This window comes from Scyliorhinus canicula, chromosome 5 (assembly GCF_902713615.1).
Source record: "Scyliorhinus canicula chromosome 5, sScyCan1.1, whole genome shotgun sequence".
Classification (NCBI taxonomy): domain Eukaryota; kingdom Metazoa; phylum Chordata; class Chondrichthyes; order Carcharhiniformes; family Scyliorhinidae; genus Scyliorhinus; species Scyliorhinus canicula.
In genome coordinates, this window is record NC_052150.1 from 155869265 (window position 1) to 155890181 (window position 20917).

General features: G+C 41.3%; 1 protein-coding gene across 2 annotated transcripts in view; it reads left to right on the forward strand.

Annotated features, from left to right (window-relative positions):
- ctnnal1 (catenin (cadherin-associated protein), alpha-like 1) overlaps positions 1-19264 on the forward strand; it is a 459393-nt gene extending 440129 nt beyond the window's left edge. Inside the window, exons 14-18 of one of the 2 annotated variants that reach the window (XM_038797869.1) lie at positions 2054-2102; positions 3140-3196; positions 4125-4244; positions 15305-15388; positions 17923-18087. In XM_038797869.1, the coding sequence (XP_038653797.1) occupies positions 2054-2102; positions 3140-3196; positions 4125-4244; positions 15305-15388; positions 17923-18087 (475 nt within the window). Of the gene's footprint in view, positions 1-2053; positions 2103-3139; positions 3197-4124; positions 4245-15304; positions 15389-17922 lie in introns of both variants that reach the window. The other variant, XM_038797868.1, reaches the window with a different exon arrangement.
- Positions 19265-20917: the final 1653 nt, after the last annotated feature.

The following is a 20917-nucleotide window of genomic DNA, read 5'->3' on the forward strand; positions in this document are numbered from 1 at the left end:
CGAAGCAGCTGACCCAAACATCACGCTATGTACAATTTGTGACATTCCTATAGTGTAGTCTATAGAATCCCTATGGTGGAAAAGGCCATTTGGCCTATCGAGTCTGCACCAACACTCTAAAAGAGCACCTTACCTAGCCTACACCCACCATCTCCCTGCAGCATTTCCAATTCTTCTCCTTTTCTGAGCAGCCAATCGGGTCAATCTGGTATCGCATCTGTCTGCTATATCACATTTCTCTGCCACATTAATTATAAGTAAATTTACTGAAGCAAATTTCATTTCGGTGTTTTGTTTTTATGTAATTTTCTCCAACAGTCCTTTTAAGTAGAAAAAGTATTTGGAATATAGAAAACTTCCTGCAGCCAAATATACCTTCTCAATATAGGTGCATTTTCCATAAATTGTGACGCTCATGTTTGTACAGTGGTCTCTGTGTCAGTCTCTCCCATTCGGACATGCAGCATGTACACATATGACACAGAATAATACACTGTGCATTAATTCTAGTTAATGGAGCATCCCTCTCCTTACAAATCTCCTGAGTTAGAGTGAGCAGTGAAGCAGGAATTCTGTTGGTATAATATATAGAAAGTTTCAAGATGTGTCCAACACTTTTCAGGTATCGTGCTTAATCTCTTATTTAAAATTTGTTTATTGTACTTTTTAAAAAATGTATAAGACTTTAACCTAATTCCTACTCGTTTCTGAGAAACCTCGAGCAACAGAAAATGCCCTCCAATTGACCTGTGCAGCCATTGATTGCTGTAAAGGATGATAACATTTGGAGTCTTAAAAGGGCAGTTCCATTTACACAAAATTATACTATTAACTTACAGCCTGGCAGTAAAGTGATATTTTGTGTGCCCCATGTTATAGTGTTATTGTTGTTATTAAATAGCCCATCTTGTGATTTACTGAGAAATGCAATGAGGATACTTATTTCCCCAATGTAAAATCTAGCTTAATTTCTAACATAATAGGATAATACAAATAAGCATAGGTTGTTTTGTTTTTAATTTGAACCCAACAGAAAGATCTTTATTACCTGTTCATGTACTTCCATTAAATCTAGATGGCCTCTTTTTTTAAGATTTTGTTTGGATCTCCCAGTGTGACACAACATTCCTCAGTCGTCGGGCAGTCAACTTCACCCCCAACCCCCTCTAGCAAGGCAATACTTGACTGTCTCTCATTTGGCATCTTCCTGAAAACAGCTGAGATTGGGAACTTGCCATGACTGTTTCTTACCACTGTCATATAACATCATCATGTGTCATGTGGGAGTACCTTTAAGAAATGGGTGTTTATAAATGGCTCTGTATATAAGTATCTGTAGTGAGAGTACCTTTAAGATATGGATGTTTATTACTGCAGTGATGTCAGAGAGTGAGTGGAGCTGGCCTATCTGTCAGCTTTTTACTTTCGTTTTAGGCTGTTTGCTGCAGGGTATGTTTTAGTTTTGTTTTCAGAGCTGGATAGCTGCAGTCACAACCAGAAGGTGTATTAGAGTCTCTCTCTCTCTGTAATCTAAAGAGTGTAAATTGATCCTTTGGTGATTTAAAACTAATAACTGCTCTTAGTAGTGACTTTAACCTGATGTGCTTCTGCTGAAAGTTTTTTTTTAAAGTCTTCTGGATGTTAAAAGGACAGCTTAAGAATTACTTAGTGTTGTATACTTTGGGGGTTGTATTTGAATTAATGGTTGCTAAGATGTTCACTGTATGTTTTAAAAAGGTTAACTTGAGTTCATAGAATAAACATTGTTTTGCTTTAAAAAATACTTTTTCATTTCTGCTGTACTACACCTGTAGAGTGGGCAATGTGCTCCCCATACCACAATCTATTAAAAGTTTTGAGTCAGGTGAACGCCATAATACACTTTGGGGTTCTCTAAACCCTGGCCCATAACACATGTCGCAACACAATGCTTCACCATGTTAGTATTGAGTGCACATTTTGTCCATCCTACGTTGTCATTTTTAAATCTAATTTGAAACATTATACTCAAAAATAAACCCATAGAACTTGACTCTTTTTCTCTTTATTTCAGAGGAGAAGGTCTTTTGAAAACAACACAGGATTTATTTCACCAGGCAGATGTGAGTGGACTGCTTGCTATATCTTCATATTGGGCTTGAAGTAATGGGGCTTTTCTTCAAATGGAAACAGTTGTGAAGAATAATTACTTATACAGGCAGTGTTTGTATAATGTTTGATATTTCTTGTAAACTGATAACCTTGTTGCATTTGGATTATGTAATTTTAGTTCAATCATATAACTTTAGATGTGCTTTGGAATGTATGTCATGACGAAGGAGAATTTTTGTGCACATAGGAAAATATATTTGCACTAATGTTATGGTCCATCTGATTTGATCCACTCACATTTGATTTGTTACTTAAGTGAGGAGTAATTGTACTGTGGAAATAGCAGGAGTGGCCACTGAGTATCTGACCACCATCATACTGTTCTTCTGTGGCACAGTGTGTCTCTTTTTTTAGTTGCTGTACCCAAGCTTCCAAGTTCCCAGTAAAAATGTATCAGATAACAAGGATCACTTTAAGTTGTGATGATGTTACTGTCTCCTGACTTGTACCACCCATGATCAGTGAGTGGGAGCAAGAACTTGTGTGAGTAACTTGGGCAGAGATAAAAATGACAGTGGAGTCTAAATGCAACCGCACAAATTCCTCTTTGCAAGTAGGCACTACGCTGTTGCCTATTTCTGACAAGAGCTCAGGCTACTGAGGTTCAAATCCAGCGTGTAATGGAAATGGATGTCAACGCAGCAATGAGGACTGGTGGAACGAGCAGCCACTCCAGTTTAGTTGCACTACTGCCAAGTTTATGAGCACAAATAGCAATGAGACTAAAATGACCCATTCTTTCCCTGCGTGATAGCACGTAATAGTCCTGAGCATGATAAATTGGTATGAAATGTGAAATTTGTGTGATTTTTTTTTTTCCAATTGTCATTTGTCAGGAAATCCTAAGAACAAGGGTTTCTCTATTTAGTAACCTTTAAGTGTTTCACAGACTGAAGTACGAATACACCACAAATTTGAAGAGCAGATTTAATAGAAACGTTGTGTGCATAAGAAAGTAGTTCTTTCATTGTACTTTTCTCTGTTTCAGATCTTTGCTGAAGAAGGTCTTAGATTTCACGCATCTCTGAATTCTCTCTCAGATCAGGTATGCTGCCAAGGACCTTTGCCAGACTTGCATTCTAGAACTAAAAACAATTCAGGATTTGCACCACTACACACATTATTTATGCAGGGCTTTGGAGTTTCAATATATTTTTGAGTCTGCTTCATATCCAATGTTAATAAAAAAATAAATAAATGCATATGCTGGAAATCTGAAGTTAGAAAAAAGTGTGTGCACCCTTCACCAAACAAAGGTTGTCTTTACTGATGAAGAGTCGGTGCCCAAAATATTAATCAGTCTTTTGTCTGACACAGCTGCTGTCTGTTTCCAATAAAAGCTTTTTCAGATGTTTTATGTTAGAAAACGTGTGTCTTGAAAATTGGCATAAAAGTCAGTGCGAAGTTATTCATCTTGTCAAAATCCTTATGAGTCTAATTCTCTATGGCGAGAGTTTGATTTGATCTGGAATTTCATCCATATGCATTCATACAAGACACACACTTGGTGGCATGTGAACATCAATTTCTATTTTAAATCTATTATTTTCAAATCAATGTTATTTCTCTTTTCGCGACCCCAGTATACCTACATGAGGCAGGTCAAAGTGCTGATGACGCATTCTTATTTGTATGCACATCATGTTCCACAGAAGGTTGAAGAATAATAAAATTATCACAGACATCTTCTTGGGCCTTATTTCATTAGCTATGTAACTAATGTGTTTATTAGCTGTAAAATCTAATCTAAAGAAGCTAGGTTTATTCAGCATGACTGTGACACATTAAAACACCATGTGAACAAATATCCGGCAAGATGTTTCAAAGTCTTGAACATTTAATTTAATTTAATTTAATTTTTAATATTAGAATATTTAATTACAAAAATGATGATGACACATTCTAAACCATTCCCATGCAATGTGTTCTGACAGTGATTTAAATCTGAAACAAATGTCTTTTTTTGTCCTCAGCTGCAAGAGGATGAAAAAGCAGCTCTTATGATGGAGACAGAGAGATTTCCTACGTTGTGTCAGCAGCTTCAATTGACCAGCAAAACCCCTGTTCATGGCAAAGCTGCAACTTTTGCCAAGGTCTGTTCTTTCTTTATATGGAATGATGGTTGGAAGGGTGGGTTACAAATTGCAATTTAACATTGGACAAGTAAATTCAAACTTAATAAGTGTCACTGATCTATGTTTAACCTGGTAAACTGCATTTACAGCACTCTGGCTGATGGTTAACCTGGTCTTTGACTTCAATGTGTAGCGATAGAGTTGTCCAATAATATTCTGATGCTTGCCAAGCTTGTGGCGAACAGCTCACCATGTCTGCCACATGATACTAAATATGTGCAGTACTAATAAAAGAGATGCACAAGCTTTGAAAATAGGTTTGAGGTTTAAAACTATCAGCAATCAAGACTGACTAATACGCTGCCAGAGCCAGGGGAACTAGTTTCAAAATGACTTTGCCATCCAGCTGTCACAAAGAAGCATGCAGCATACACTTTTAGTAGTGACAATCTGTTAACTGAAATGTTCTTTTTGTGACAGTGTGCTCTGTTATATTATGTGATTGTAATACGTCGTTACTCTTTTGCTTACTTACAGAATGGTCTGATGGTTGTATGTCAGTAAAATTATCAGTCTTCAAATTAAGCAAAACACATTTATTGAATAACAAATATAAATATCTGAGTTTGTTCATTCTTCTACAACTATAACTGATGATTAAGTAAATAAGAAGTATAAATAATGTTTAACTACATGTGCCAACTAAGCTATATCTCTCTAACACTCTGTTCTCTAGTCACTCCTAATATGAAGAGGCAGGAATATCCTGAGTAAAGTTTTTGGGCGCAATTCTCCCAAAGGGAGACAAAGTGCCGACGCCGGAGTGAAAACCGCAGTGTTTCACTCTGGCGTCGGAGGCCGCTCCTCGCCGTTTTGGGGGGGGTGGGAGAATCGCGTGCGGGTGCCAGGGCGGCGTGGCGTGATTCACCCGGCACTCCCGCGATTCTCCCACCCGGCGTGGAGGTCGGAGAATCGCGCCGTTTATACCTGGATCTGGGGCTGCCATCTAGTGGTTGTCCAGCACTATAATAGTTGTTAACCCTTTACATACCAGCAGATATACAGATCACCACATGCTCCAGTTTATTTTTTAAAAATAGAGACAGTTTCCTCTTGAAGAAATTTGTCAATCGATTCTTTGGAAACTATGGAAGGGCAAAGAATTAACAGATCGTTACCTTTGGCTTCTGCACGCTGACTCTTGCCTTGCACATGCTCTGACACCTGCCATTTCGTAACAAAGCATTAGTTCCTTTAATGGACCTTTGGTTTGTGACTAAGCACCTGTGGCTTCCCTTTTTGCACTAAACACGCCATTTCCTTCAATTCCTTCATTAAACAGATCTAGTAAAATGAAGGCTGAACATATTTGGAAGTTGCTGCACCACCCCAGCTAGCCAAAATTGCACATTTCAACCCTCACTGGTAGACTTGCAGCTCCTCAGTTATTTTGAAAAAATCACCTACTTCCACTTAAGCAAAACCAAGGTCTTCAGTTAGCACACTGTCAGATTTGATTCCCCAAGAAAATTTCAAAAGCAATCGTGCAGCAGTCCTCCCAAAGGCTGGCCCTGTTTTCACAGTACTTCACAGAACCACCCAGAGCAAACAAGAGCAGAAAAGGTAACAATGAGAAGACTATGTTTCTTGTTTCATTGGGCAAGTGACACTTCAGCGTCCAGGTCACTAAGAACTGAACTATATTCTGATGAATATTATCGTAGTCTGACAGAAAGCTACTTTTTAAAAATGTATTCTTTCGCAGGGAGTGTGCACTGCTGGCCAGGGCACCATTTATTGCCCATCCCTAATTGCCCTTGAGTAGGTTATAGGTGAGCTGCCTTTTTGAACCACTGCAGTCCACATGGTGTAGGTATACCCACAGTGTTGTTAAGAAGGGAGTTCCAGGATTTTGACCAATTTTTAAAAAATAAATTTAAAGTACCCAATTATTTTTTTCCAATTAAGGGGCAATTTAGCATGGCCGATCCACCGAACCTGCACATCTTTGGGTTGTGGGGGTAAAACCCACGCAAACACGGGGAGAATGTGCAAACTCCACATGGACAGTGACCCAGAGCCAGGATCGAACCTGGGACGTCGGCGCGGTGAGGCTGCAGGGCTAACCCACTGCGCCACCGTGCTGCCCAAGGATTTTGACCAATTGATCGTGAAGGAATAGCAATGAGGTTCCAAGTCAGGATGATGTATTGCATGGAGGGAAATGTGCGAGTGGTAGTGTTGCCCTGTCCTCCTAGGTTTGGGAGGTGCTGTCAAAGGAGGCTTGGTGAATTGCTGCAGTGTATCTTGTAGATGGGCCAAGCTGCTGCTATTGTGTGTCAATGATGGAAGGAGTGAATGTTGAAGCTGGTGGACAAATAAAGCGGGCTGCTTCGCCCTGGATGGTGTGGAGCCTTTTGAATGTTGCTGGAGTCGCATTCATCCAGGCAAGTGGAGAGTATTCCATCACCACACTGCTGCCTTGTAGATTGTGGACAGGCTTTGAGGCAGTGAAGTGAGTCAGGTGCTACAGTGTTCCTGGTCTCTGATCTCTTAGAATCATAGAATGTACATTGCAGAAGGAGGTCATTCGGCCCATCATGTCTGCACTCACCCTTACTTAAGCCCATACTTCTAACTCATCTCCATAACCCAGTAACCCCACCTAACCTTTTGGATACAAGGGGCAATTTAGCATGGCCAGTCCACCTAATCTGCACATTTTTGGACTGTGGGGGGAAACCGGAGCACCCAGAGGAAACCTATGCAGACATGGAGAGAAAGTGCAAACTCCATACAGACAGTCAGTCGAGGCCGGAATTGAACCTGGTCCCTGGAGCTGTAAGGCAGCAGTGCTAATCACTGTGCCACCGTGCCACCCGTGTTCTTGTAGCCAGAGCATTTAAATGACTTTTTCTGGTCAATGGTAACTCCCAGGGTGTGTTAGTATGGGTTTCAGAGATGGTAATGCCATTGAATGTCAACGGGAGATGGTTAGACGCTTTCTTGTTAGAGGTGGCAATTGCCTGTTACTTATGTGGCATGATTGTTGTTTGCCGTTTATCATCCCAAGCCTGCTTCAGTATCTGAGGAGTTGCGAATGGCAAACATCCCCACTTTGACCTTACAATGGAAGGAAGGTCATTGATGATGTAACTGAAGATGGTTGGGCCTAGAACACTGCCCTGAGGAACTACTGCAGTGAGCTCCTGCTGAGATGAATGACCTCCAACAACCACAATCATCTATCCTTTGTGATAAGAATGACTCCCAGCAAGTGGAGCATTTCCATTATTCCCATTGACTTCAGTTTTCAGGACTCCTTGATGCCACACTTGATCAAATGCTGCCTTGATATCAAGGGTAGTAACTCTCGCATCGACTCTTGAGTTCAGCTCTTTTGTCCATGTTTGGACCAAGACTGTAATGAAGTCCGGAACAAAAATAGAAAAAGCTGAAAAAACCTAGCAGGCCTGGCAGCATCTGTGGAAAGAGAAATAGTTAGCGTTTTGAGTCAGTTTGAATCTTCAGAGTCAGGAGCTAAGTGGCCCTGGCAGAACTCAAACTGAGCATCAGTGATGACGGTATTTGCTGTCAAAGTGCTGGTTGACAGCACTGTTGCCGACACCTTTCATCACTGTGAAAACCGAGAGTAGACTGATGGGGTGCTAGCTGGATTGAATTTGTCCTACTTTTGTGCACAGAACATACCTGAATTTTCCACTGTCGTAGTCGCACTAACAGTTTGGTTAGGGGCAGGGCTAGTTCTGGAGTACAAGGGCTGGATTCTCCCAAAATGAGGCGATGTCCCCACGCCGGTGTAAAAATACTGGCATTTCACTCCGGAGTTCCCTTAAAAAAGATAAGCCAATTCACACACTTGCATGGGGCTAGCAGGGACCCAGAGTGATTCACGCAGCCTTAGCTGCCGATACGGGCCCCTGCACTTGCGGTTTCGAGTCCGCGCATGCGCGTGGCGGCGGCCTCCAGCGACCGCGCCGAGAGCCATTGTGGACTCGGACCATGGAGGCAGCTGCAAGATGTACGCCCCCCCGATCGTCTGCATGCCTGAAGATCCGACCGGCCCGGGTGGCAGTGGACCGAGTCTGCAGTCGCCACGCAAGCTTCCCGAACGGCATTAAGTGAACTCGCCATCAGGAACTCGCCCAGTTGGGAGCCGAGGATCGCTGGGCGAGCCTCTGGCAATCGGCCCCCAGCCGCGCGGAGTACTCTGCGAACATGCGATTCTCGGGTCCCAGAGAATCACCGGGCCTGATTTTGACGTGAACGTTGATTCTCCACCGCCCACGCCAAACTTGATTTTGGCACGGGGCTGCAGGGAATCCAGCCCCAAGTCTTCAGTACTATTGCCAGAATGTTGGCAGGACCATAGCCTATACAACATCCAGTGTGTTCAACTGTTTCTTGATGCTATGTGAAGTGAATAAAATTGACATCTGTGATGTCGCGGATCTGGAGAAATGGATCATTCACACACCACTTCTGACTGAAGATTGTTTTGAATGCTTCAGCCTTGTCTTTTTCACTGATGTGCTGGGATCCCCAATCATTGAGGATACTTTTTTTTAAAAAATAATTTTTATTGAAAAATTTTGAATTTATACAACAACAACGAACCATAATAAAATACCAAAAATAACAATAATATTAGTAATCATAAACATTCGCCCCACCTCCATGAACAACACAGCATTTTAACAACAATGCAAATTAACACAATATTAAGTTATATAATAGAAACTACAATAAGGAACACCCCCCTTACCCCCCCCCCCCCCCTCCCCGGGTTGCTGCTGCTATTGACCAAGATACCTATCTTTGAGCCAGGAAGTCCAGAAAAGGCTGCCATCGTTTATAGAACCCTTGTATTGATCCTCTCAGGGCAAATTTGACCCTTTCCAATTTTATAAATCCCGCCATGTCACTGATCCAGGTTTCCACACTTGGGGGCCTCGCATCCTTCCACTGTAGCAAGATCCTTCGTCGGGCTACTAGGGACGCAAAGGCCAGGACACCGGCCTCGTTCACCTCCTGCACTCCCGGCTCTACCGCAACTCCAAAAATCGCGAGTCCCCACCCTGGTTTGACCCTGGATCCAACCACCCTCGACACCGTTCCCGCCACCCCCTTCCAGAATTCTTCCAGTGCTGGGCATGCCCAGAACATATGGGCGTGGTTCGCTGGACTCCCCGAACATCTGGTGCACCTGTCCTCACCCCCAAAGAATCTACTCATCCTAGTCCCGGACATGTGGGCCCGGTGCAGCACCTTAAATTGGATGAGACTAAGCCTCGCACATGAGGAGGAAGAGTTGACTCTCTCCAAGGCATCCGCCCAAGTCCCATCCTCTATCTGCTCCCCGAGTTCCTCCTCCCACTTAATCTTCAGCTGTTCCACTGACGACTCCTCCACCTCCTGCATTACCTTATAGATGTCAGACACCTTCCCCTCTCTGTCCCACACCCCCGAAAGCACTCTGTCCATCGTCCCCCGCGAGGGCAGCAAAGGGAATCCCTCTACCTGTCGCCTAGCAAACGCCTTTACCTGCAAGTATCTGAACATGTTCCCTTGGGGAAGCCCAAATTTATCTTCCAGTTTCCCCAGGCCCGCAAACCTCCCGCCAATAAACAGGTCCCTCAATTTACTGATGCCCACCCTTTGCCACCCCCTAAATCCCCCATCCCTGGGATGAATCGATGATTGCCACCCAATGGAGCCTCCATCGAATCATTGAGGATAGTTGAGGATCCTCCTCCTCCAGTTAGTGATTTAATTGCCCACCATCATTCACAATTGAATGTGTGACAGGACTGTCGAATTTCAATCTAGTCTTTTATTTTAAATCTTATGCGTTGGTTGTCGAATCGCTTTGCTCTGTTATCACAGTCTGCACCTGCTGTTTGCCTGCAAGTAGGTGATGTATTGCTTGGAGAGAAATGTGCAGGTGGTAGTTTTCCCATCCATCTGCTGCCCTACCCTTCTAGGCGGTACAGGGCGCAGGTTTGGAAGGTTGCTGTTGAAGGAATCTCGGTGAAATGCTGCAGTGCATCTTGTAGATGGTCCATGCTGCTTCTACTGTGTGCCAGTGACAGTAGGAGTGAATGTTGAAGGTGGTGGACAGTAAAATGGACTACTTTGTTGGATGGTGCCCAGCTTCTTGAATGTTAATGGAGCTGCACTCATCCAGGTCAGTGGAGAGTATTTCATTGCACTCCTGACTTGTATTTTTCTGAATATCCTTCACATGGGTGGCTGCAGAGCTTTTTCTTGTTTCTTTTTCTTTGTCTCCATCAGGATTTGAATAGGAAGCCCAAGTTTCTGTTGCCTTTTTTCCCGAGGATATCATGGTGATCCAGTTTTACGTTTAGTTCCTTTTTTTCTCTCAAGTCTGTATGACGTCCGTTGTTGGAGCTCTTTCAACGACTGTACCTTCTTCTTGTTGATCTCATACCCACTCTCTCCCCTGGTTTCAGCAATGTTAAGTCACGTGCTCTGTGCCTGAAGGTAAAGTTACAAGCTTTTTTTGATTCTCTGTTCTTCCTCACACTGTTTTACCCTCCCCTGGTCGATCAAGGTAATATTAGGTTTTGGTTTCGGTTGCAGAGCTGGGATTGGGTTCTCAGTCTCCTTCTCATTAACAACGCTGGTGAGAAATCAATTTGTGGCAATGATGTTCTGTAACTCAGGATATTAAAATCTTCATTCTCCTTTGGCAAGTTTTTGATGGTTCATATGCCTCTCTCAGCTTATCCATTTGCCTGGGAATATTATCATGGGAGTGTCCCTTTAGGAAATGTGTGTTTATCAAATGGCTTCAGTGATGTCATTGTGTGGGTGGAGCTGGGCTGTGGCTCTGGCTTTTACTTTTGTTTTGAGCTGGGAGCTGGCTGTGGCTCTGAGTTTCACTTTCGGTTTACACGTTGTAAGCTGGATTCAGACAAAGAAGGCTTCTCCTCTCTTTCTGTATGTTAAAAAGTGTCCAGATCACTTGATAATTTAAACATGATAACTGTTTTCTGTAAAGAATTCAAACCTACTGTTTTGGTGAAAAGGGTTTTTCTGGTATTTGGATGTTATCAAGTTGAAACAGCAGAAAGGGAAGTTGTTAAGGGTTATATATATATATATATATATATAGAGAGAGAGAACTGTAGCTGTGTGGGGTATTTATGTTTGTAGTTGATAAATATACTTACTGTGTGTGTTTATAGAAATGTTAACTGAATTTATAGAATAAACTTTGCTTTTGATTTAAAATGCTTAAGGCCTCTGTTGAATAACACCTGAAAGGTAGGCCCTTGTGCTCCTCATAACCAAAATCTATAAACAGTTGTGGGTCAGGTGAACTCCATGATATACTTTGGTGTTCTCTAAACCCTGGCCCATAACAATATAGAGATGAATTAGTTCCCTGAATTGATATGTATTGCTTCACCAAATTTTGGAATAATGTATTAGCAAGTTGCAGACCATTGTCTGACACCGCAATGTCCGAATGCTGTGTTGCGTAAATTCTCTTCAGTGATTGAATAGCTGCTTCCATTCTATTGCTGCGCAACCTGTTCACTTCAATCCACCTTAATTAATTACAGTAAGAAATATCTTGCCTTTAAAATCAAATAAATCCATTCCCAAGCACTCCCACAGCCTTGGTGGAAAAGTGGAAGGTGATGCTGATTATTTTTGCTCTTGGCTGTTCACCGCACATGTAAGAGTATTTGAAATAATTTAATCAATAGAAGAAGTAATGCCTGGCCACAAAACTGATTGCTGTGCTCTTGTTTAGCAATTTGTTATCTCAAAAATGATGTTGGTGAAGTCTTTGAAAGAGTATCAAGCTAGTGCTTTCAGATTGACCAGTCTATCATTAAAAAACAGGAGATTATCAATGATTGTGAGGGGCTTTCCTTGTTCAAAGTACTGCCACAGCACTTAGGTTAAATGACCTCCTCCTGTGCTGTAACCAATCATGTCTACTCCCGCTCTCTGCAAGAGTAATTCACCTAGTGCCACTTCCTGCCATTTCCCATTTGCTTTAAGCTTTCAGGGGATTTTCACAGGAACTTCATTGCAATGTTAATGTAAGCCTACTTATGAAACTAATAAAGGTTATTATTATTATGTGACACAGACTCAGAAGGTGGTGGCACAGTCACTGGGTGATGTGACTCAGTCCACACGATGATCCACTCCCTGTGCTCTATGGTCGCGAGCATGCAGACCCTGGTCGAGACCAGAGCGGGCCTCTAGGACTGGCAGCATCAGGTAGCGGGGGAGCTTCAGGGAATAGCTCTCCTCGCACCCCGTTCCATGGAACAGCCCGGGGGCCATCTGGCACTCCGAGGGAGGAGGAGGTGATAGGGCAGGGGGGGGGGAAGAGTTGACACATGCGGCATGGGAGTGCCGGTGACCCCCACAGTGGAGGTGCCAAAACACCGCCCCCCCCCGCCCCCTGTCCTTCGCACATTGGCGGGAAGCGGGTAGAACAGGGTGGCACACCGCCCCAGGCCCAGTCTCCATAGAAGATGCCCGCCAACATGGATCCAGGTTGCAGGGCGGGAATCACAGCAGGTCGCCTCCACTCCAAATGTACCATTTGGGAATCCACGTAAACATAGCGTAGGGCCCGTAAGGCCAGAAAGTTAGATACCAGTTAAGTTGGCATGGGAGCAGAGCACAATTTAGTTATAAGGGCTAGGGTACGTATCCTGTAAATATTTGCGCACATTAAACATCTGTTAACACTGTTACAACCTGCCTCGGTGCTGTCAGATAGCTGTGGGGTGGGCTGGACTACACTGGCCAGAGGGGGAGGGCGTGGGGGGGGGGGGGGGGGGGGAATTGGGCCGGGCCAACTAATGATCTGCCAAGGGTGTCTTCTGGAATGCTGTCAAGGCGACAGAGAATTGCGATTTGGCGTGAAATCGCCGCCCACTGTGATTTTGGCATCGGAACTGATTCTCGCCCAATCGCCTTTCACAATTTCGCTGTCGGACAAAAAAGAATCCCGCCCGTGATCTTCCAGAATTCCAGAACAGTTCCCAAGGATTTGAAGATAACAAACATAACTGCTATACTTAAAAAAGGAGGAAAAAAGAAAATGGGGATGAAAGAAAATTGATTGAGCAAAGCCATCACAAATTTCAGACCAATTGCATTTGACAAATGTGTTAGAGCAAAATACTACAGATGCTGGAAATCTGAAAGAAAAACAGCAATGTTTGGAATAGTCAGGTCAGGCAGCATCTGTGGAGATGAAAGTCCAGATCTGAAATGTTAACTGTTTTTCTCTCCACAGATGCTGCTGATCTGCACTATTTTCTGTTTTTATTTATGATCAATCTGTTTGGTTTTTTTGAGGATGGATTAGGGGAACCAGTGGATGTTTTCTATTTGGAATTTCAAAAAACCATTTGATAAGGTGCCACACAAGAAGTTGTAGCTCAGAAATAGAGCTTGTGAAACTTTGAGTAATATATTAGTATGGCTTGGCATTTGGTTAATGGACAGGAAAGAGAGGGAACACCTTTGGGTTGGCATGCTGTAACTAGTGGGGTACCACAAGGGTCACTACTTGGGCATCAGCTATTTACAATCTATGTTAATGATTTGAATGAGGTGGCTGGGTGCAACACATCCAGGTTTCCCAACAGTACAAAGTTAAGTGAAAAAGTAAATGGTAAGTACAACAAAAAGAGACTGCAGAGGAATATTGACAGGTTGAGTGAGTGGCAAGAACCTGGCAGACAATGCAACCCAAGTGTAACTATATTCAGTTCGATAGGGTAAATGAAAATGCGGAATATCATTTGAATGCTGTGACTCTGGGAAATGTGTACACTCAAAAGTACATTGCTGCCAATATACAATGAATCACAAGGCTAATATGCAAATAGAAGGCAAGTAGGATATTAGCTTTTGTTACAAAGGGATCAGGGAATAAGAATAAAAAAGTCTTCTTGCAATTATGTAAATAATTGGTGAAGCCCCATCTGGCGGTCTTGTGTGCAGTTTTGGTCTCCTTAGCTGAAGAAAGACATTGTTGCACACCCTAAAGGACAAGTAAGATCAACTAAACTGGCTCCTGGGATGAGGGGAGTGGCCTAAGAGGAGAGATTGAAAGACTAGGCCCATATTCATAGAATTTACAGTGCAGAAGGAGGCCATTCGGCCCATCACATCTGCACCGGCCCTTGGAAAGAGCACCGTACTTAAGCCTCCATCCTATTCCAATAACCCAGTAACCCGACCTCACCTTTTTGGACACTAAGGGCAATTTAGCATGGCCAATCCACCTAACCTGCACATCTTTGGACTGTGGGAGGAAACCGGAGCACCCGGAGGAAAAGACACGGGGAGAACGTGCAGACCCCACATAGACAGTGACCCAAGCCGGGAATCGAACTGGGACCCTAGAGCTGTGCTAACCACTGTGCTACCGTGCTGCCCATATTGCTTGGAATTGAGAGGAATGAGAGGCAATTCAATTGTAATATATTAAATACTTAAGGGACTTGACAGGATACATGCTAAGAAAATGTTTTCCCGAGCTGGGGAATGTAGAAGATGGGTTCACAGTCTCAATAAGGATTGATCATTGAGGACTGAAATAAAGTGAACTTTCTGCACTCAATGAGTTGTGAATCTTTGGAATTCCCTATCCCCGAGACACGTGTATCCTCAAATCATTGAGAATATTCAAGAGGGAATTTATTGTAGGTACTAAAGAAATTAATAAGTATAGGGATAATGCAGGAGGTGGAGTTGAGATAGAAAATCAGCCCTGACCTTCTTGAAAGGCAGAGCCGAGAGGCCATATGCATCCTCTAGCCTCTATTTCTTACATTCCCTAATGGGAATTCAAAGGAAATTCTACCGCTTATGGATAAAGGGATTGATTCATAATTCCAAGTAAAGTACTGATTCCAACCACAATCCAGTTAGATATGGTAGATGTGCAATCAAAGGAATCTCTGTGAAGGAGTTATTATGTGAATACCAATATTAGCTTTAATACAATTTCAATTAATATGTATTACATTATTTTATGTTTTTAGGTTGACACTTCCATTCAAGAAACGAAGAGTGTAATGACTGTACTGATGAAGATTCTTTCTCTTTGTTACAAGCTATTAAAAAAGGTAAGATAATAATAACTTGAAACAAATAATTTCACAAAATGAAAATAGCTTCTGGTAGATCCAGGGTCAATTTATCAGGAATGAAGCAATTCAACATAAAAACTAAAGATTGAATCATTGTACAAAACCAGTGTTGTCAACACCTAAAGTGTTAAAATCCTGTCGATGCTGGATTCTGAAATGAAAACAGAAAATGCTGGAAACACTGTATTCTGATGAAGGGTTATAGACCAAAAGAGAATGTTTGTAATTTAACCAGCTGTCTGTTGAGAGAACCTGAGATTTGTAATTTTAGGATTAGTGCTACATGACTTATTTCGTAATCTGTCATTATCACTGTCCACTTGTCACTTTGCAGTTTAATTGACAGCTCCACGTGTACCCGAACAGGCACCGGAGTGTGGCGACTCGGGGATTTTCACAGTAGCTTCATTGCATTTTTAATGTAAGCTTACATGTGACAATAATAAAAGATTATTAAGATTTGCAGAGTCAGAAAATTTACCAACTGTGCACTCCCAAAGTAGGAACGAAAATTTGGCCCATTAACTCTGTTTCTCTCCATAGATACGCCTGATCGGCTGAGTGTTTTCAACATTTTCTATTTCATAATTGGGAGGATTTACCTGTTTGGAATAGGAATTCTATGTGAAACTATGCTGGTTCAGTTTCAGAATGTTGTTGTTTCAATCTGCTTCACAGAATTAAGCACTAAATTGTGGCCAATCGTTTTAGTGCAGTGCTGAGGGAGTACCGTATTGTCAGAAATATCATTTAATTCAGATTATCTTTAACCAAAGTCACCATCAAAACAGATTCATTGGTCATTCATTTCATTGCTACCTGGTGTGTGTTTGAAATGCTGTAACTTGTTATATAGATGTATTGGCTGCAGCAGTTGCCTTCATAACAATTGGTGTCCTACAAATGTAATTTGGTAGTTGTGAGTGGCCTTTCCTCCTTCAACCAATAACAAGGAAACAGATTAGCTGGTCATTAACTTTGTTGGCCTAGGTCCTCCAGTCTCCAGTCTCGGAGTCTAGACCAGACCCCAACAGTGGCTACGATACTGAACTGAAATCCCAATATTTTAGCTTATTTGTAAGACTATGTGGAAAGAATGATGTGCTCCAGGAGTGATTGCTGAAGAAATAAGGATTTTTTTTAAAAAAAGAAACTTAATTAGGAATACAGTATCAAACTTTATAACTTCACTTACGAAAAGAACAGCTTTACCCTTAAACACTACTACTCAATTCCCCATTAAATAACAGCTTACCCCTTAAACACTACGACTCAATTCCCCATTAAACAAGAAAAGAAACATACAGCTCTCAATCCATCTTAAAATCAGTGTGGCATAGAGTAATATTTGCTTTACAGAACAGATTTGGCTCCTGTTAGAATCCCTTCAGACTCTCGCTGAATGTTTGGTGTGTTTCACCGTCTTCCTTGTCCTCAGACAAGACTGCTCTGCTTTAAATATTATTACCCTTTTTTTAACTATCCTACTGGGAGAGAATTGTGGACTCAAAGTCAGAAAGATCAGACTTCAACTCCTCCCCAAAGCTTTTTCAAAATGTCTCTGCTACCTTTAGCTCCACTCAGCAATGATATCATCCCTCCAAGCTGCAAAACAACTTAACTTTCCAGGCTGAACGCACATTTAACTCCCCAGAGACTTTCCCCAGTCAAACCACAGTGCATTAGTCCAGAATGAAAACCACATTCCTCTGGTCAATTTTACTTTCTGACTCCTAAAGGCTTCAAGGCCTTGCAAAACAAAATTATTTTTAAAACCATGACCACTGCAGTCAAACACACTATAACCCATGGCTTTTAATCCTTAAAATTGCTATTGGAAGCTACTATTCCTAAAATCCTCCATTCATCACACTTTGGACAGTTCCGTCTTACTTACATGAAGTTACCTAGGAAATGTTAGCAAGAAAAATCCTTGTCCAATTGCTGGATAACAAGATAACTGCCCCCAACTCCTCTTTTGACTATCCACTCTGACCCTCTTGACCACCTGTCTACTCTGCCATCCTGCCACCTATTCACTAATGCATTGAGAAGCTTTGACACCATCGGTAGTTTTCTGTCTGGTCAGCGTTGGCTACTGGTTCCAAAGCTGGCCAAAACATTTAGCTGATTGTTGTTTTTTATTGTGCTTAATTGAGGAGGAAAGTTGCCCAGGGCATTGGGTGAACAAAGCAATGGTTATTGTTCTTGATCCAACCAGTATGGGTCTAAGGAAAATCTACTGTAATTTTTCTATCCTCATGCAAATGTATGATATTTTAGGAACTCCACTTTGTGATTAAATGAATTATAACTTGAAAAATTCAGTTGAACCTTGACAGTACTAAATCGATTTGGCTTTAACTGATTATAAAAAGGAAACCTACTAATATATAATAAAGCAGTTAAACTAATGGAATATGTTTTTATTTATAGAATGTAAATTGTGGTTTGTTTTTTTGCGTTTAGTGGTCCTCCAGGATCTGTAATTTGTTTTGAACCTTTTACAGTGTAAAGTGGATCAGACATTTATGGATTCTCCTCACAGCTGGAGAGGAAACCAACTTCAAACTGTTGCCAATGGCGAGAGCTTAGATGGAAAGAACACAGACACATTTGGTGTGAAATCTCTGGAAAGGCACATGGCAAATTTAACGTTCTTGGAAAGCAAATAACAGAGGAGGTTCTAGAGTGGGCATAACACTATATAAACAAAAATCATTGTCACATGTACTGTAAACTCAGTTGTCTGCTCAGAGTCCCTGTAACTGATGTTCGTTACATTTGTAGTACTTAATATGGATGAAAACTAGTGTTATCCTGACAGATTCTGCCACTTAGTGATCTGACGGTTTCAGGCTCCTACTTTAAACAGTGTTTTTTTTTCTTTAGCTCTGTCGTATCTTAATTAACACTAACGGAATGGCTAATTTGGTTAAATATCTTCTCTGAAATGTGTTCATGCTGGATTTTTTTTCTTGGCCTGCTGATAGTTTATTTTGATCCATTTGTGAATGTTTTACTGACGCGATTAGTCCTTTGATGCTGCTATGGTCAAAAATGTGTAAGAGCATAAACTGGATATTACAGGCATATGTTATTGTTGTGTAAGGTAACTAAACCAAATTATTATATTGGAAGGCTATTGCAACAAATTTGATAACTTGGGTGCACTCAAATCAAATGAGGTGCATCACTATCTTCTTCCCCCTGCTCCTCCTAATGCTAAAGTGTAATTTTCAGGAGAAAGGCCCAGGCTACCTTCTAGTCAAATTTGTACCAGAATAATGGAGACTGATCTTGTGTCTAAGTTTTCCGATTCAGAATGTTGAGTTTGTGTTTTTTCCCTACTACCTACAAATTAAAAGTTCTTGATAATGAATATATTTTATTCTGAAAATATTAAGTATTTTGCTTTTAAGAGAGAGAGCAATGAAGCAGACTACAAAGAGTTTAAGAGAGCAGATAGTTGTAATGACTAGAATCTTTATGTCCTGTCCCTCCATCTCCACCCATGAACTCTGTAACTAATGTCACTCTTTTTCTGGTGATTTTGATATGCAGTGGGGTTGGAATGTTGGTGCATGAACCACTGGAAATATTTAGTATAGAGAACTTCTACTGGATTTGTATTACCTGAAAAGGCAGTTTTTTTACATTTCTCGGACAATTAACATGTAAAGTTATATTTTTTAAAATAAAATTCTAATTCGTTAATCTTCACTTTTGCTTATTGTTTAATGAACTTCATGCACACAAAGTACTTTTCATGCTGGTGATATAAATTTTAATCAAATTTGTTCTTTGTCTTACATTATCTGTCTCCCAATAAATAACAGTCCAATGCCTCAATTTCTGATGTCCTTAATACATTTACATCTGACTCATGAAGGAATTGTTTTTCGCCCACCGTTGTCTTTGCTTAACACTGTCGGTTTTTACAACATGTGTCATGATCTTCATTTGTCAACAGAACTTTTCCACTTTTATGCTTCATTGACATTCATGGTGTTATTTGGCATAACCTAAATTGGAGTTACTTCGCTCTACTGAACCCACTGAAAAATCTAGGCGCTCAATATAAGCTATAATCGTAAAAATATTTTTTTTTTCTTGTCAGCAAGAATTTACTGTTTGTCACAAGAACATTTGAAAATATTTCCAGGGTCTTTCTGCACTTGGTCAGTGTTCTTGGTAATCTTGTAAAGTTTGTTTTAATTTACCAATGCAATATTTACAGCCGGTAGATATTTTTAATTTTCACATGTTTGCTTTTATAGTGAACAACCGAAATGTACCTTGTGTGAATTGATTCCAGTTATCTGTCTTATGGGATCTTCACTTGCACCTGCCTCCTCTTTGTGTTGCTAGATCACATGATTTTTGGAAATGTTAAACCTTAACATTCAATAAAATTCTTGATTTGTTGAAAAGAGTACTAATACTAAACATCCGACCATGACTCAAATAACATGGCTGGGCTGAGGGAGAAAGTTCTCTCAGCAACTTTCTACTCAAGTTAAGATACTGTGATCCTGTGGAGGTACGTACATTGTGCAGGATGCTGCTCAAGCTACATGTCTTGAAGCTGCCTTGGTACTGCCCACAACTGGAACGGAGAGAGACTAAAAGCAATAAAATCTTTGACATCAGAACTTGTTGGAGTGCAGTTGTTGGTGCTGCTTGATTTGATACTGATAACATTCCAATTGAATGTGCAATGGCTGAATAAGCTTTCGCCTCGACTCTAAATGAAGTCAAGTTCAAAAATCTGCTGAGGTTTTCTACTGTAGTTCTTTGGGAAATCCATACCTACTTGAATGCTGTGGAAGATAGCATCAATTACTTTGAGGAAAATCATTCATAGAATGTTACATTAATAGACTGGAGATGATGTGCTTTAATTGGTTAGGATAGGATGCACTGCTTGGTACGATGGTAGATGTAGATTTTCATTAGCAGCCTTTAAAAGGGAAATAATGAGTCTGTGAAAAAGCAGGGGAGTGGGACTAATTTGCTCTTTGAAAGAGATCTGGCACGGAATTTGTACCAAATGGTCTACTTTCTAAGTTACCATTTTATGATATAGCAGCAAAGGTGGTCATTCAACACATTATTCCCGTGCTGTCCAATTCTGATAAATACTATGGTGAAAAGGGTGTGAGGGTTGGAGCAGAAAACCGTGAACTAGAAGACTACTAGACACAGGATTTAGATTTCCTGTGAATAAAGAAGGGAAATACAGTACAAGGTTCCATCACTTTTATTCACACTCTAACTTCTTGTGTTCACTTCCTCTCTCACCTTACAGATGTCTTATCAATTAAGTACTTAACGGACTGCCATTTGATTGCTTTGTGCTTGTACAGCCGCCCTTAAGTCATCTCAAAACTACACCATTAAGACCAGGTAGTACATGAATGCTAAAAATTCTGACCCACTTTGCCTGGTAACTATCCCCTGTTCAGGTCGAACCAGTCCCTTGCCTTTTCTCAGCAAAACTTT